A 17,136-nucleotide genomic window follows, 5' to 3' on the forward strand; every position below is an offset into this window, starting at 1 on the left:
AGATAATTCCAATGACAACATGACCTCGAAAGCCCACTTTAGAGTCATGGAAAAGTGCCAGGAAACCCAAGCCATCTGGGGCTTGAGAAAGCCTACTGTAGTGCCCGTGCTCAGGGACCAGCTGTGGAGGACTTCACTGATTTACCCATAGCACCTCCCCTGTAAAGGCTTCCCCTTGTCCCTAGCAAGTTCTGTTTGCTCTTGATGGCCTATGAAGGCAGTGAAGGCAATGTGCTGTGCTTTGGGCCTGTGGGAACATGCTAGCTGGCTCTGTGGCTGAACTCAGAAATGGTTTAGTTGGATGTGAGAGCAAGCAGGGTGTGAAAAGCAGTAAGATGGGAGGGGGGTGTCAAAAGTCAAATGGGAGTATGTGCCTTAAGCAGTTCATGCACACAGAAGAATATAAGAAGGACCCTGTGGCCTTTCCCACAGTTAGGCTCAAGGACAGGGCATGCACTGTCTAAATTATTTGGAGTTGATCTCTATAAAGAAACTCCAAGGGACCCATTTTTGCTTCTGTATCCCAGACCCCAATGCCTGTAGTTTTGCTTTACTTGTTCTCTGATGCAGGGTATACCCTGGGTCCGTTGGATTGTTGGCCCCTTCTGGCGATCTGCTGTTGCCATCGCATGTGGGACAAGGTCTCATGTACTGTGGCCCAAGTTCATCCCCACTCCAGCCTAAGTTTATTTCTGTATATCTGCTCTCCAAGGTGCTCTGAGAATGTTTGTAATTATTGCATGATTTCCCACTAAGCCCACCAAATGGGAGCAAATATGCTTATTTCTCCATTTTGCAGGTAAGAGAAACTGAGGTACAGAAAGACTGGAAACTGGAAGCCTGCTGATGCCCATCACAGCTCAGCCATTGAAGATGGAAGGCTGGTACCCCTGGGATCTGACTGGATAAAATAAAATCCGTTACAGGGCACTGATTCAACAATTTGGGTCAGGAATGAAACAATTAACAAGTCAGGGTTGAGGGGTGGTAGGGGTAGTGGGGGTGGTGGGGGTGGTAGGGGCGGTGGTGGTGGTGTGAAGTCTGAATACATCCTTTGGTCACCACTACAAGATTGCATGTGCAAATCAAGAAATCACCAATGATAATTATTTTATTTCTATTGCTCTTTGTTTATAATATCTAAAGGGATGTAGCTGAAAATCAATCAGAGAGATAACTGAACAATTGACTTGGAAAAGCATAGTCTTATTGGGCTATAGATTTATCAATGGTCTTATCTGGGGGTCACTAGGGAGCAGTATCATTCTGGCAAATAGTAGCTTATGACAGGCATCCATGGGGGATAGGGATTGTGAAGAAATCTAGACCCAGTTTGTCCATGTTAGTTTGGTTTTCCCACCAAATAATTGGCATCATTTGGTTTGTTTCTCCAGTTCTTATGTGTGCAGCACAATATTGAGACGTATTGCATGGGTATTGCCAATTTCTTTCCCACTAGTGCTTTCTGGGCATGGCTGAGTCCTCATTGAGAGATTTGACCATACCCAACCCCGCTTGAGTGAGGGAGTTGTTGGCCAGTCAAATATCCAGTTGACTTCCCAAGACCGGGAGTCTTCTCCTCCTTTCGGCTTTCTCTTGGGTTGGTGAAACCTGGAGAACTCCAATATCCCCAGAGTTCCTTCCAGACCTCAGTCTTTGAATAAAGCGGGAGGGCACATACTTTGGAACAAGTGTAAGAAGTAAATGATAAAATGAAAAAAGTCTTCTTTCAGGCCTTAAATAACAAATCTATGGCTCTTCTTTATGCACTGATGCTTTCTCTGGAGAAGGAATCATGGGTGCTTTGATTTTCTCCATCCAGGAGACAACAACCATAGAGAAAGGCAATCAGAGCATTTTCTATAAGCATGTCTGAGAGGGAGTGAAGGGCTAGAGAGGGTGGGGGAAGGGAACCCCTAGAGTAGTTTCAGAGTGCAGAAGAAATGACTCATACTTGTTAGGTGGAAGCAGCTTCTGCTGACTATTTTCTTGTGCCTAGGGAGCCGAAGAGTGGGGATGGATGGAGACAGAAGGGTGGTTGTGACAGTAGCAGGCTGTACCTGTTACAGCTGTGGGTGTGCCAGAGAAAAGGGAGAATGGTACTTAATACTGATTGTGCTCAGTCTATCTCTCTTCTCTCTTCTTTCCCAAAAGGGAGGATATTTTGGACAGCAGTAGTAATAGTGATGGTCTTAATAGCAATGACAACAGGAAGAAGTAATAATTCATAGCAGGAAACCTTCAGCCCTGCAAAACCCTCCATTCACAGTGAGGCATTCTTCCCTTAATTCAGGTGAGAAGAAGCAAGGACCTCACAGAGAACTGAGGGTCATAACAAAGCTATACAGGTAAGAAAATGTTGATGTAAACTATAGAAAGTGGCATCTCTGCAGCTCTGCTGTTGGTTGCTGTTTCTCCTCTCCATTTTCTACCCCATCCAGTCGCAGGCAGGTTCTCCTTTCCTCACCCTCCCTTCTTCCCCTCATTCTTTTTCTTTCACAGTAACCAAATCGCCCCTTGACGTGAGTCTTTCTGCAGATGTGGAGCGGCGCCGCCCATCCACTTGGTCAGCGGCTCCCGTCTCAGCTGGCGGAACTGTCAGGAGGACTGCATCAGACCCGTGAGACGCTTGCCCACCAGTGACTTTCCCTGCAAGAAGGACAACCAACAAACATACACATATATACAGACAGACAGATAGACAGACAGGTGGGGGTCAGTTCCATACAGGCAACAGAAACAAATCATTCTGCCCACCACTTTCCAAGGGAGGGGCACTTTCACATGGGACTCCCCAAGTTTGGAAGGCTTAATGAGGAAGGTTCAGATCCATTGGGACACTGGATGGAGCTGGGTGAACCCAGCAGTAGTGATAGCCTAGGGATGGTGTCCTGAAATTGGTAGTGGAAGGGGGAGAAAATTAGGGCTGTACAGGATCTTACTTACCCATGAAAGGAGGCTCTTTAATTATCAAGTCAGAGTTTTTAATACCTGTGGACTGCCCTAGAACTTGATTTTAGTCAAGGTAACTAGATATGTTGGGAAGTACTGAGGCAGGGGAGGGCTGGATGAGGATGGGGATTATTGGGAAATTATAAATATCATATACATATTCTTAAAAAGCCCCAAACAGTAAGATGTGAACAGCCCCTTGGTATGAAGCACTAAGTAGAGGGTAGATGGATTAGAGCACTTTCCATGCAGCTGTGCATATACGGTTTGGTTCCAAGATGATGGTGGTAGCTCCCTCCTTGGAAGCCACAGATTTTTTTCCCCCAGCTGGTTGCGAAGAGACAATGAAGAATCACTAGGTGCAAAAAAACACTAGGAAGACAGAATGAATGTGGCCTGTAATCATGGCTCTTGTAATACTCAGAGGAGCATCGGCTGTCCTTTACCTAGAATGAATGCTGGTGAATTATTTGGCTACCCATTTGGTGATAGAGTTAGGGATATCCTCATATACCATAAACATTCCCAGTCTCAACTTGGCTTCTGCATAAGGACTGATCAAACTTTTTATACCAGACCCTGCCTAAATTAAAGAAAAAACAGCATCGATAAAACCAGGCCCAAGTGATGCTTCTAGGAGTACATGGGGCTGATTCAACTCAGACTCCTGAGTCACATGGCTTCAACTTTTCTGAATGAGTGTGAGGGCACAACTCCCAAGGTATACTCACAGGCAAGTCAGATATACCCAAAAAAAGACTGTTCTGATTGCAAATGCATAAGAAGTACTCAACAAGTGCAGCAATCAATTGGTCTGTATCTAAAAAATATACAACATTGGCTGTGCTCTTGTCAGCCCTAGGATGGTATGTCATCTATCTTGTTCTTCTACAGAGGCAAAAACCATTATAGATGCTCACAAGCTTCTCTGTATCTCCTTCAGTGGTTTGCCTACTGTTGGTATTGACCCTTCCTGAAACTCTACTTCCTTGTTCATTTTCCCCCTTACTCCACCATTTTGATGAGTAAATAAACCCCAATTCTTTTTCTTCTTCTCCCTGTTCTGCCAGTTGCCCCAGCATCAGGTTTTTGAATTTTCAGGTTATGCTAGGCTTAATCTATAGCAATAGAAACGTAAGGAGGGTATAAGCAGAGGTGTGCATGAACCAATTGTTAAATTTTCAGTGTGAGCATTTACACTTTGAAAATGAGTAAACCCTACAAATTAGAGCTTGAGTCATTGTTTTGTTGACTTCCTAGACTTAAGAACATGATAGAAGAACATGTTTACAATGCAGATTAGGCTTGAAAAGTGTTTCATGGGACAGCTAGGTGGTACAGTGTATAGAGCACTGGCCCTGGAATCAGTAGGGACCTGAGTTCAAATATGGCCTCAGACATTTACTAGCTGTGTGACCCTGGGCAAGTCACTTAACCCTGACTGCCTCAAAAAAAAGTGTTTCATGTGTCCTTCCACCCCCACCCCAGAGACCTGGATGTTAAATGTTTACCAGCATATTCTTGGATATGTGAAAGATTTTCCTAGATAGAATGCCCTATAAAGTCTAGAAGGCTATGAAATCTGCATCCTTAGAGGTTTTTAAGGATAGGATAGTTACTCAGCCTAGGGATAGTTTAAGTACTTTCTAGAGATGCTGAGACAAAGGGCAAACCAATCACCAATGGTTCCATATTGCCTTGTAGTCTGCTGATTGTTGAAGCAACTAAACACCTTTTCTTCCTTACTCTTCTTCTTCCTTCCTACTCCATCCACTGGCCCAGGGTTATAATCACACATCACATTCCCAAACAGATGTATTCTGGGAGTGCTCTACTTGGCATTTGGTTCTCCAATTTAACTGGCAGGTATGAAATAAAATCATAGATACTTAATAAAAGATAGATATCGATGAGTATTAATAGAGTAAGAAACATTGCAGCAGCAGTTCTGCTATTCTAAGGACTGAAAGAAGCTTGCTTCTGGATAATTTTAATAATAGCTAGCATTTATATAGCACTTTAAAGATTGTAAATCACTTTATAAATATTATCTCATTTGATCCTTAGGACATAACCCAGAGAGGTGCGTGCAATTATTATCCTCATTGAGGATAACTGCGGCAAGCAGAGTTCAAGTGACTTGCCCAGGGTTCAGTTAGTGTCTGGGGTATAAACTGAACTCGGGTCTTCCTAACTTCAGTTTCAGTGCTCTACAGGCTCAGGTTTTTAGGGTATACTACCAACTCTCCCCCCATCCCTTGTGATAAGTATATCTGAAATTCTAATTTTTAGAGTCCTTTCCTCAATATTTCTAGTTGTTTAATAAGACCTACAGCTAGCCCATCCCCTGAAGATAAGGTAAAGAGTAGCACCTAATGGAAGAGACCCCATGTTTGTTTTCAATAACCTACCATGGTGTCTCTGGCTACTTTTGCTTTGCCATCCTCCTCCCCTTCACTGACCCCACCCCAAGTTTAGCTATGTTGTTAAGCAACAACAATAACAAAAGCATAGCGTTTATAAGGGGCCAAATGTGCTGTGAATAGTAGCACCATCCACCTCAGCCCATTGGCCAATGTTGCCCGCAGATGGATGGAGCATCCTGAGGGGAGCACTTGCTGCTCATTCTGCCCACAGACATTGCTCAGGTGCCTGCCATAGGGTTTAAAGAAAGAAAGTAGGTCATTCAGCTTGTTCATTAGCTGTTTTCCCTCTAAAGGAATAAGATTCCTAAGGAGTTCACCAAGGATCAAAGCCACCTCTCACTAATGACAGCAGCCCCCTGCCTAGGAGAACCACCCGTGTTCAGACAAGCTGTCACCAAGATTCTGCTTGCAGAGTCACAGAGCTCCTTGTGATGAGCCATTTTCACTCTACAGGCAGCAAGAGGAGAGAACTTCCCAGCATGGCCTGTGACATTGCCACATACACCTTCTTCTCTCCCCTCCCCCATCCTAATTGTTTAGCATTAACAAAGTACAAACCCTAGAGTCAGAGGGGTACATCCTACACATGTCTGATGCTTGGATAGACACAGAAGCTTAGGGGTGGGGGTGAGGAAGGAAGGGAAGAATCTTTTTATAGGTCAGTCTGGAGCATCTCATGGTACCCAAAGCAATTCAGCCAGACCAGCCTAAGGGATCAGCTGAACTACCAATGGAGGCTAGCTAAGGAGGAAGACAGGGTGCCTCTAGCAGGTGATCTTGAAATGAAATGGAATACACTGATTAAAAGCTTAGATAGGTGAGGTAAGTTCCAGAGATATCATGTGACTACATCTTTGTGCATAGACAAAGTGGTTTTTTTTGCCTCCAATAGACTTGGTAAATGTTATTCAACAGTGTTCAGGAACCTTTAATTTCATGGCCCATGCGCTTTGTGCTATGTTCACCAATACCCATTTCATTCTTATCCTCATCTGACTGGTGCTCCACATGCTAGAGAGATCTCCTTGGTGTTATGGCTGTCTTGTCTTCATGGCTGGGGGGCCAGAAGGTCATGCAGTTCTTATATTTATTATCTTCTTTAAAGGCACACACACACAAAAGGAAGGATTCCCCTTTTGTGCAACATGTGTGTTTTTTTAAATCAACATGCTGTTTGACATGCTTTGATTCTGTTCATCTCACTTTCAGACATTAATTGACAAAGCATGCACTGGTCAGGTGACCTAGAGCTCCTGCTACTTACCTGAGGGCTTTTCACAGGGGGTAGGGTTCTATGGAAAACTGGAGGAGCAGATAGTGCTCCATGCGCTGTGGTATTATGCCCAGGATGTGACTGACCTCTGGCTCAGTGTGGCTTGGTAGGGAGGGATAGTTCAATTTAAATTGTTTAAAAGCAGGATGCAATCTTTGCCTGGGTCACTTCTTAGAAATTTGCACACACTCTTCTTTGTTTGGTTACTTGGTTTTATCTCAATTTGAGGATAAATTTTATTCTCTCTTTCTCTCTCTCCCTCCCCCTCCTGTTGATTTGGGCATCTATTCCAAGCTTCTAGGATCAGGAAAAGTGATTGCTTTTAATCCACCCCATCTGAAGCACTCTCCTCCTCCTGCTTCCCCTTCCCACTTCTCTTTCTCCCTTTTATTCTGCCCCATCAACTAAAATGACTTGGGAATCATACCATCCTCTTGTGCCACTGAAGTGTTTTTCACACTTGCTACTGAAAAATTTTCTTTGGCTGAAAACACAGTTTGAAAGGATGGGGAGGTTTTTTCCTTCCCTTTCTTCCTTATTTGTTTCAGCAAAAGAATGTGTTTGATTGAATCAACAAGTGACTTCAGCAGTCAGGAAGTTAGAAGCTCAGGGGGTGATTCTGTTATATAGTGGTAAGACATCCATGTATAGTAGTAAGACATTCAAATTTGCATTGGATTCCCACACGGCTTTGGAAGGATAGAAATCACCACAATGTCTGCAGAAGATAGCAAGAACAAAGAGGAAAAGTTAGATGACCTGGGAGAGCTGAGCTAAGGAGGAAAGACAAGGAAAAGAAGACAGTCTGTCACAATCTGAAGGGTGATTTGTGTGGTGGGTACTATCTCCTTTCTGATTCCCTCCACTGATGAGAGAAATATACTCAAATCGAAGCAGAAGGAATTTCCGTTATGACAGTAATTTCACATCAGTGAGCTATGGAATGGTTAAGGAAGTCAATTAAATTTTTTTCCTCAATGTTCTTTAAGACTTGGGGACACAAAGCAAAGATATGGGATACACTGGTTGGGTGACAATGGGCACGAAGCACTGAATGTTAAAATGCTGTTCAAAGTACCATAATAATTCCTAAAAGGAAAGGAAATGTTATTTTAGAGCTCTACAGTAAAATTATACCTCAGACTTTTTTTTTTGATAAGTTGGTTAGTCTTGCTGAACTTTTTTGCCCTCCTTTTAAAAATTCTTCACTATAAGGGATGGTTCTCTAGAAGAGGTAGGGGGAGTGATATAGTGGGAAAATTCAGGTGATATAAAAAACAAAAAAATAACAAAATTTATTTTTAAAAAGGCTTAAGAAGAGAGAGGATATTCCATTTGTTTGGGGTTGTTTATGAAAAAGTGACTGAGTTAGATGATCTATGGTGGTTCCATCTAGGCCTGTGACTAGAGGAGGACTACGTACATTTATTACTAAAAACAATATAACTATATCTTTCTATAACACTCTCTATATTTCAACGTACTTTCATATTGAATATATCATTCGATCATCCCAATATCTGAATTAAGTAGAGTAGATGTTGGGCGATACTGTTACTATTTTACCCATGAAGAGACTGAGGAAATGGATTGTGGCTTGTCAAAGGTCCCACAGAGCAGCCAGACTAGGACTTGGGTTTGGGGAGAACTGTGGGGAACTCTCTTTGAAGATTTGGTTGGGGGGTGTAATGGCAAGAAAAGTAGGACTTTCTGCTGTTTTTTCTTTTGGAGTGCTTCTCAGAACTAAGGCAATCAAGTGCCTTTGATTGAGACTTGCCTTTGATTGAATCGAGAGTCTTTGATGACCTGCTTAAGTCACAAGAAAGCCTAAATCACATGAGTTTGAGTCACATGGTTATGACGCCTTCTGACCCTGAAGAAGTGTATGTATACTCCGAAGTTAGCATTTTGTTTTGGGGCTCACTCTTTGGAAGAGACTCTAGGTAGCTGTTAAGGAGTCTCCTGGCTTTAGATGTTGTTTCTTTTCTCTCTCTCTCTCTCTCTCTCTCTGTCTCTCTCTCTCTCTGGTAACTATGTGTGTATTGCTATGGACAGACAGTTAGGAGCCCTGTCAGCTGATTTGTGTTATTTGCTGTTTGCATAATTTCAGCCTGTAACTTCTGTTCGTGTTTTCTCAGAAGTTCAGGGTGCTGACTTTTTCCCCTGAACCAAGTGAATGATATATGTATGTTTAATTAAAGTGAGATTGTTAACCCCTTAAAGGTGTTTTCCTTAGAAAAGCAGATCAAAGAACCTGTGCTAGCAGCCCTCCTATGTGTTGGTGTAATTGGCCTGATATTTCCACAGCACCTGCAAGCAGCATTGGGGGTATCTTATACTGAATCCCATATTTTTAGAAAAGGGGCTGCCTTTTCGAAGCATAGAGAGTCTTGATACTGGAGTAATGAGGAGACAGCAATTTGGCCAGTTTTCCTTTGGTCTAGATTTTGCTCCCTTACTTTTACCAAGTCATCTGATCTCTCAATATCTAATGAGAATTTTAATTTGTTTTTTGAAATTCTCTTTATTATATTTTTTTCCATAAGTAAATGTACTATAAACATAAAATAAGAGAAGCAAAAAAGGAAAGGCAAATTATACATGAAAAAAAGAGTTTTTAAATAATCCACTGAGGGAGGGGGAAGAAAATACTAATAAACAGAAAATCAAGAGATACAAACAAATTCACATAAATTAAAACCAAGTTGAAGTTACAGGGAATTATCTATTGTCAAAATAAAAATAATGGACATAATCCTTCAAAGAGTTTGGTTTGCTTGACTGAACTGACTATATAACAGACTATGTATATTCCTGGTTATGTATTATGACATTTGGCATGTTGCTTCTCTCCAGATCACTTCATTTTCTGAAAATTTCTCTCCCAAACCATATTGACAGGCCTATCAGAATATTAATTCGCATTCCACAGGTAACCTATCATTCACTCAACCTTCAGAATAGTTTTTCTCTTTAAATCACCCAAGACAGGCCTGTAAGAGCTTTCTTTGATCTGGTGAAGCTACAGGTTTCTTAAGGAAGACAGATGAAGGTCTTCAAGCAAGAACTGTCCTTTGGTGGGGAGGTAGACAGGTCTTGGTCCTAAGACATTTGATAACAATGAGCTTATCTTGGGGCAGGTCAGGATGCCTTACCTACTCTCTGAGGCATAAACTTTAGATAGCCAACACTCAGGCAGGTTCTGTTTGAAGTCTTCATCACATCCCTCCCACTCCTTATTGGAGACTGCCAAAGGAGGGGTAGGTACAATTATATAATGGCCATTGAGTGGTGGGGAAAGCAGAAGGATTCAATCTATTATGGCCCTGAGATAGAAGATTATTCACTCAGCATGTGTGTATTTAAAGGGGGGAAGGCAGGGGCAGGAGATGAGATTAATGAGTTAACTAACTAGACCAGTTAAATTGTGAAACACATTATTTACCATAATCAAATAGGTCAGTAGTTATGCACATCTATGTCTGGCTCTGTCACCTCAGAGGGAATCTGAGTGTCCTGAATACCATTGATTTCTGAGCCTGAACGGAAGGAAGGGAGAAACCTCATAATGCCTTGAAACTTAAACCTTGCTGAATCATCTCCCTGACTCTGTTATTTCCTAAGGAACCTAAGGAAGTTCTCATTGATGGTGTTTGTATTTCTACAACTTTTCTACTTTGTATAGGCTACAGTGGAGCCCTCTCCTTTCCTCTCTTCTTCCTCACAGTCAAGGCTACTCTTTTCAAAGGCTGACCCTCTGCGTCAGCTTTTGCCAGGGGGTAGGAGACTTCTTATCTACCTGGCTCCCAGGTGTGCCCAAAGAAATCTGGCAATTATGACTCCTATTTCTCTAGTGCTCTATAGTTTCCAGACTGGTGTCCTCACAACAAGGTAGCTGATGCATCATTATTCTAAATTCCGGTATGAAGAAACTGAGGCTGAGAAGAAGCTTGGCCAAGGCCACATGACTAGTAAGTGATAAAGCAGAGGCCACGGCCCGGATCTCCTAACTCCAAATCCACTGCTCTTCCATGTGAGGCCTCTCAATGAAAAAGGTAGGAAAGCCCTAAGCTGCAGCAAGAACCAGCAAGTTCCTTGAATATTTCACTTTCTTGGTAGTTCTTCTGACCCTGTTTTACCGGGTTGTTGTGTTTGTCCTTGGTTTTCGAAGGGGACCATGACATCAGGGAAATGATTCCTACTGGTCATCTACTATTTAAGTCTCTTTGCTCTTTTCTTTCATCAATAATAAATGACATTATATATTTGAAAGGATTAGCAAGTTGAGCATAGTAGATTTGCAGTTTCATGTACAGTCTTTTTTATTGTTCTATATTATATATACATTTATTATGTACTACATTTTATTGTGTACCATATTATGTTTTGTGTACTATATTATGGAAATGCTTGTTTTATTATGTATTAATGCAATAAAAATAAAAGGGAAAAAATGAAAAAAGAACCCCACCTGTGTTGGACTTAAAAAAAAAAAGAACAAATGGCATTGTCTTTCTCCTCTTCCCCTCCCCCCTTTTTTTGTGATAAAGCTCATCAAATTTGATAGCAATTAGTGTTGCTAATTTTTCGAATATGTTTTTCAAATATGATCTCACAACGACCCTGGAAGGTAGCTGTTATTATTATCCCTTTTTTACATATGAGGAAACCAAGGCAGACAAAAGTGAAGGTGGCTTGCCCAGGGTCACACAGCTAGTGTCTGAGGCTGGATTTGAAAACGCAGGTCTTCCTGACTCCAGGGCCAGTTTTCTAACAACTGTGCCACCCAGCTGCCCCTTGCAAAAGGACGCTACATTAAGCAGAAGGTCAGATAGCTCTTACCAGAGAACCTAATGAGACAAGGAAGGCACCCAATCTGGCAAAGGGCTTTAGTCATAGGCGACTTTTTATGGCAGGCTCTTCCTAAGTCCGGACTCCCCCTTCTAAGACTTACTCTGGCCCTGAAGGTTCAGTTCATCAGGACAGAGGTAGATACTGACACAATTCAGAAAACATGTCAGCGCTCTTCAATTGTGCTGCTAATGGTTATGGCTACAATACAGTGCTATCTGTTTTTCTCATCTAGGATGTTAGAGGAATTCCTGAACTGGGCTGTGGAAAAGATTGCAACTTGAATTCATTCATAAGGATAGGGATAGGGACCTGACCCATGATTTCGCTGGTATAGGGAATTCTTGATGAAGAAACATCTTTTATATTTGTGTGCAGATATGCATTCACAGAGAGTTGCCCAGAGCACTGAGACATTAAATGACTTGCCCAGGGTCATATGGTCATTCTGGGTCAGAACAGGGACTCAAGCTCTGAGGCAAGCTCACTCTTTTATTCTGTGTTGTCTCTCCTGAAACTTCCTATAAAAGATCAAAGAGGCAGCCACTTATCTTAGGGATCCTCAGCTCATTATGCAAGGTCTAGCAAGATGGAATTTTCTTAAAACCCAGTGGGATACTCTCCACCCGTGTGTGTGTGTGTGTGTGTGTGTGTGTGTGTGTGTGTGTGTGCGTGCGCGCGAGAGCGCCTCCTGGGTTTCTTGTTAGCCAGCCCTCCTGCAGCTTGTGCCTCCAAGAGCCAGAAGGGCCATATCCCAAGCAAAGGTTAAGGTCATCCTGCTGAAGCTCATTGGTGCAAACATATCTGGGGCAGGGCTCTCTCCCCTTCCTTATTTTTCCCACCCTGGAATGTGGGGGATCAGAATAAGATCAGTTTAGCATCTACCAGAACCATCCGCAGAAGCAGTAGAATAAGTATGGAGTAGGGGCTTCCTTAGAGTGGCATTTTGAAAGTTTTGCATTTTCAAAGCAAACTTAGTTGTCTAATTGGATGTTCTTTGTTGGTTTTGGTCATTCCCTACAAAGCCTTTCTAAAGAGCTGCCAAGAGTTTCTTTTGATTCCAAAGGGAAAAAGCAAGGAATCTCCAAAGCTCATTTTGCCAGCAATCCAGCAGTACGGGACAGGGACATTTATTTCCTAGAGTCCTTTCCTACTGAGATTCACCTGACAGAGGAGTCTTAAATCCTTAACAGAGCAATGGTAATGATGGGGGAAGATACGGGATTTAAAAGATATTCCATAAGTGGATGGACTTCTGCCTGACTTTGTTAGTGGAGTGGATGGGAAAGGTGCTAAGTGATCTCAGCACATTGTATTTTAGAAAGAGCAATGGATTTGGAACCTGAGAACCTGGCTCTGTTATTGTGTGACCTTGGACAAGTCCCTTAACCTCTGTTCTCAGGCTCTTCATGTGTAAAAAGAGGAGACTGGACTCTGAGGGCCTCCAAGGTTCCTTCCAGCTCTACATCTGTGCTCCTACGATGTGGTGAGCAGCTGAATTCTCAGGTCCTTTCCAGCTCTGAATTGGTGGTGCCTAGCTATGGACATCCTTTACTCATCTCCTGACAACAAGTATCCTGAATGAGAAGCTCACACCAAAGTCACTGTCTTGGATGTGAAGGTGGAGAAGTAGTCATCAGTGTCAACCAGGGCAGGAAGCTATGGTGAAACAGACCAAGACACAGAGGAATAAATGCGTGAGAAAACACATCTGTGGAAGCGGGGAGGGAAGAGAGGAGGCAACAGACTGAATGATCACTCTTTCTATTTCCAGAGCACCTTCCATCCAAAGGATCCCAAAGCACAGGACAGACCGTTAGAGACATAGGGATCACTCACCCGCTGCTGGAAGGTAGCCACCTCTGGGGTGAAACGCGGTAGCCAGTCTTATTCTGCGCCAGCAGCACTACGCAATTGGGTTTTTAGGAAGGGAAGTGAAGAATAACTTATCCAATGGCAACTGTGAATAGCTACTGTTCTAGAGGAGCCCCTACATTGATACCAATAGGCAGCAGGCATGCAAAACAATGCAACAGGTATTTACAGCACATAGAAGCAGCATATACAGGCGATGCTCATGCTGATATAGAGTATATGGTGTGCTCACTACCATACACTGTACATATAGGATGATAGCTCAACCGAGCACAGCAGGTGTCGCAAGCACATATATACATGCAATATGCAAATATTTGTCATAAACGCATGCAAATGAATACAGATGCATGCATTTGCATAAATGTTATGGGTAATCTGTATAAGCAATAACATGACCGATTATGTAGTTGAGGTGCAGGCACCCAGGATGCCAGTCACTGAAAAATAGCAGTTCTATATAATTTACTGTTGTTGTTCTGTCCTGTCTGACTTTTTCTGACCCCATTTGGGGTTTTCTTGGCAAAGATACTGGAGTTGTTTGTCATTTCCTTCTCCAGCTCATTTTACACACAAGGAAACTGAGGCAAACAGGTTAAGTGACTTGCTCAAGGTCACACAGGCAGTACGGGTCTAAGGGCAGATTTGAGCTCAGGTCTTCCTGACTCCAGACTCAGTGCTCTATCCACTATGCCACCTAGCTTCCCCAACCCTAGCTCCCCTGTCTGTGTTGTCCTCCTCCATTAGAACATAGGCTTCTTGAGGGTAGGTGCTCTCATGTTTATTTGTATCTATGTCCCCAGTCCTTAGCACAGTGCCTGACACATAGTAAGTGATTTGTGCTTCAATTATCTATCTATAATATGTCCCTAGAAGGACTTCATGGCTCGAACTTTCTCCTCCTTTGATCTTCTAGACTGGAGTGGCATTTACTCTTCATAATTTAACAACTGGTACTTTCTTTACCTCCTTAAAATGAAATAGGCCCACATGCCCACTAGTTTAAGGAATCAGATCTTAGAGACAAAGTTAGTCTTTGCAGCACTTTAGTCTGTCTTCTCCTAGGCTAGAACAAAAAACAGAGCTCAGTGGCAGCCTCAGTATCCTTCAAGAGACATGGGTCACTGGGGTGGAGACATGAACATATCCTGTTGTCTTCTTTTACCAACAAAAATGCTGCTTACAGAGCTGCTATAGCCAGCCAGGAAGAAAACTACAAGATGGCTCATGCTTTATTCATGACTTTTTGTTTTTAATTTAGAGACATTGTGAGGTAGATGAACAGGGACAAGGTCAGTGAAGAGGCTTGATGGACCTCAAGGTAGTGAATCGGCAGCAGCCAATTAGAATGTTTTCCCCAACATCCCACTGTTCAGTGAGGACAAGACAATTATAGCATAGGCCAGGGGTGGGGAACCTGTGGCCTCGAGGCCATGTGTGGCCTTCTAGGTTCTCAGGTGTGGCCTTTTGACTGAGTCCAAGTTTTACAGAACAAATCTTTTTATTAAGGGGATTTGTTCTGTGAAGTTTGGATTCAGTCAAAGGGCCACACTTGAGGACCTAGAGGGCCACAGGTTCCCCACCCCTGGCATAGACCATATTTTATTAAACACATCATGGTGTAGAAAGATCCAAGAAATAAACAGCTTGCTAGCCATGGATGTATTATGAGGGTCAGCTCACTGAGAGATTTAGAAATGAGGGAACCAGAGACTGGGCTAAATAGCCAATGTAGCGATCAGAGGTGACTGAGAAGTAATATAGCAGATACAAGAGGAGTCTAAGGTAGAATTGTCAAATATGCTCAACACTTCTGAGTGCACTGAACCAGATTAAAATGTAATTCAGAAATATTTAAAAAAATAAAAATACAACGAAACAGAAAATGTTAAGGTGGTTTTCTAATACGCCTGCAATAATTCTTACAGTATTTTCTGTTACTGAGGCATAGAAAGTATCCTTTCTGGTTGTTTTCCTTAGGAAAATACTGATACAGTGTAAGAAAATACATTTTACTCCCCTATACAGCAAACTAGTGGGATCAAAGATAATATCCCCTGTTTGGCTTTAAAAGCTGTTCATAATCTAGCCCCTTCCAACTTTTCCAGTCTTTGTACACCCTTCCATAAACTCAATGATCCAGTGATTCTGGTCTTCTTGGTATTCCTTGCACAAAACACTCCATCTTCCAACTTTGTGCACTTCATTGGCTGCCCTTCCAGGCCTGGAACTCTCTTCCCTCTTCATCTATGCTTTCCGGCTTCCTTCAAGTCCCAGCTAAAATCCCGCCTTCTATAGGAAGCCTTTTTCCTGATTCCCCTTAATACTAGCATCTGCTTATCCCAAATTTGTCATGTGAATATCTTACTTGTACATAGTTATTTCTATGTTCTTTTCTTAGACTGTGAGCTCCTTGAGGACAGGAACTGTTTTTGTCTTTCCATGTATCCCCAGCACTTAGCATAGTGCCTGGTACATTGTCCGTTTGGTCATGTCAGCAACTTTTCATGACTCTGTGGACCATACTGTCTATAGGTTTTCTTGGTTTGCCATTTCCTTCTCCAGTGGATAAAGCAAATAGGGGTTAAGTGACTTGCCTAGGGTCACACAGCTAGTAAGTCAGATTTGAACTCAGGTCTTTCAGACAGCAGAACCAGCACTCTATCCACTGAGCTACCTAGCTGCTTCCAAATGCCTGGTACATAGTACATAGGTACTTTCTAAGTACTTGTAGCTTTGCCTTGACTTGACCTTTGGGATCACAAATGATAAGAGATGAAGCTGTGCTATTACTTTTGTCTGGCATATGAGTGTGCCAGAGAGATCATATTACTCTCAAATAGCAGGATTAAAATCTCTACATATTTAGAAGCATACTGTACTGGGTCTATTCATTATCAGATAGAGTAGGACTTTTAATATTTCTCAACTTGGAATTTACAATGGCCTATAGGAAAGTTACGGGAAAACTAATTGCTGAAGATGTCTAATTTGGTATATATTTTGTATGATCTTCTCACAAGTTCTCAGCTTTATGTGTAAGATAAATGCCTCCTCATACCCAACTGCATGCATTTAATCACCCTCTTAATATTATTCAAGCAGTATTTTGGATGCTGGGCAGAAGGGGGCCATCCCTCTATGCCAGCCTCTCTCTGATTGATTTTTAATCCCTTTTCTTAAAAATATTTGCCTTTAGATACTCACTGCTTCTAAATATGGCATGACTAAACCTTCACTCCAGAAGATTTAGGGTCATGGTGGGAAATGGGTTTCCCCAACCCAATGAAAGAGTCTGAGAGTCCTTATGAACTCCTTTTCCTCCTCCTCCTCCTTCCTTCTTCCTTTCTTCTTCCTACATCCTCCTCTTCTTCCTCCTCCTCTTCTTTCTCCTTTTTTCTTCCTTTCTCTTTCTTTCTTTCTTTCTTTCTTTCTTTCTCTTTCTTTCTTCTTCTTCTTCTTCTTCTTCTTCTTCTTCTTCTTCTTCTTCTTCTTCTTCTTCTTCTTCTTCTTCTTCTTCTCCTCCTCCTCCTCCTCCTCCTCCTCCTCCTTCTCCTCCTCCTCCTCCTTCTTCTTCTTCTCCTCCTTCTTCTTCTCCTCCTCCTCCTCCTCCTCCTCCTCCTCCTCCTCCTCCTCCTCCTCCTCCTTCTCCTCCTCCTCCTCCTCCTCTGTCTCTTGTTTTTAGGAATGAAGAAATGCTGACAGAGTTGAAAGAATGTCTGAGAATATGGTAAAAAAAACCACCATACTGACTGGACT

The 17,136-nt window shown here is 42.5% G+C and overlaps 1 protein-coding gene across 1 annotated transcript in view; it reads right to left on the bottom strand.

Annotated features, from left to right (window-relative positions):
* Positions 1–2,176: 2,176 nt before the first annotated feature.
* RGS6 (regulator of G protein signaling 6) overlaps positions 2,177–17,136 on the bottom strand; it is a 217,021-nt gene continuing 202,061 nt past the window's right edge. Inside the window, 3 exon segments of the mRNA XM_036735239.1 lie at positions 2,177–2,521; positions 2,524–2,649; positions 13,342–13,408. Coding sequence (XP_036591134.1) covers positions 2,370–2,521; positions 2,524–2,649; positions 13,342–13,408 — 345 coding nt within the window. The 3' untranslated portion in view covers positions 2,177–2,369.

The sequence above is a fragment of the Trichosurus vulpecula genome, chromosome 8, assembly GCF_011100635.1.
Source record: "Trichosurus vulpecula isolate mTriVul1 chromosome 8, mTriVul1.pri, whole genome shotgun sequence".
Lineage (NCBI taxonomy): Eukaryota > Metazoa > Chordata > Mammalia > Diprotodontia > Phalangeridae > Trichosurus > Trichosurus vulpecula.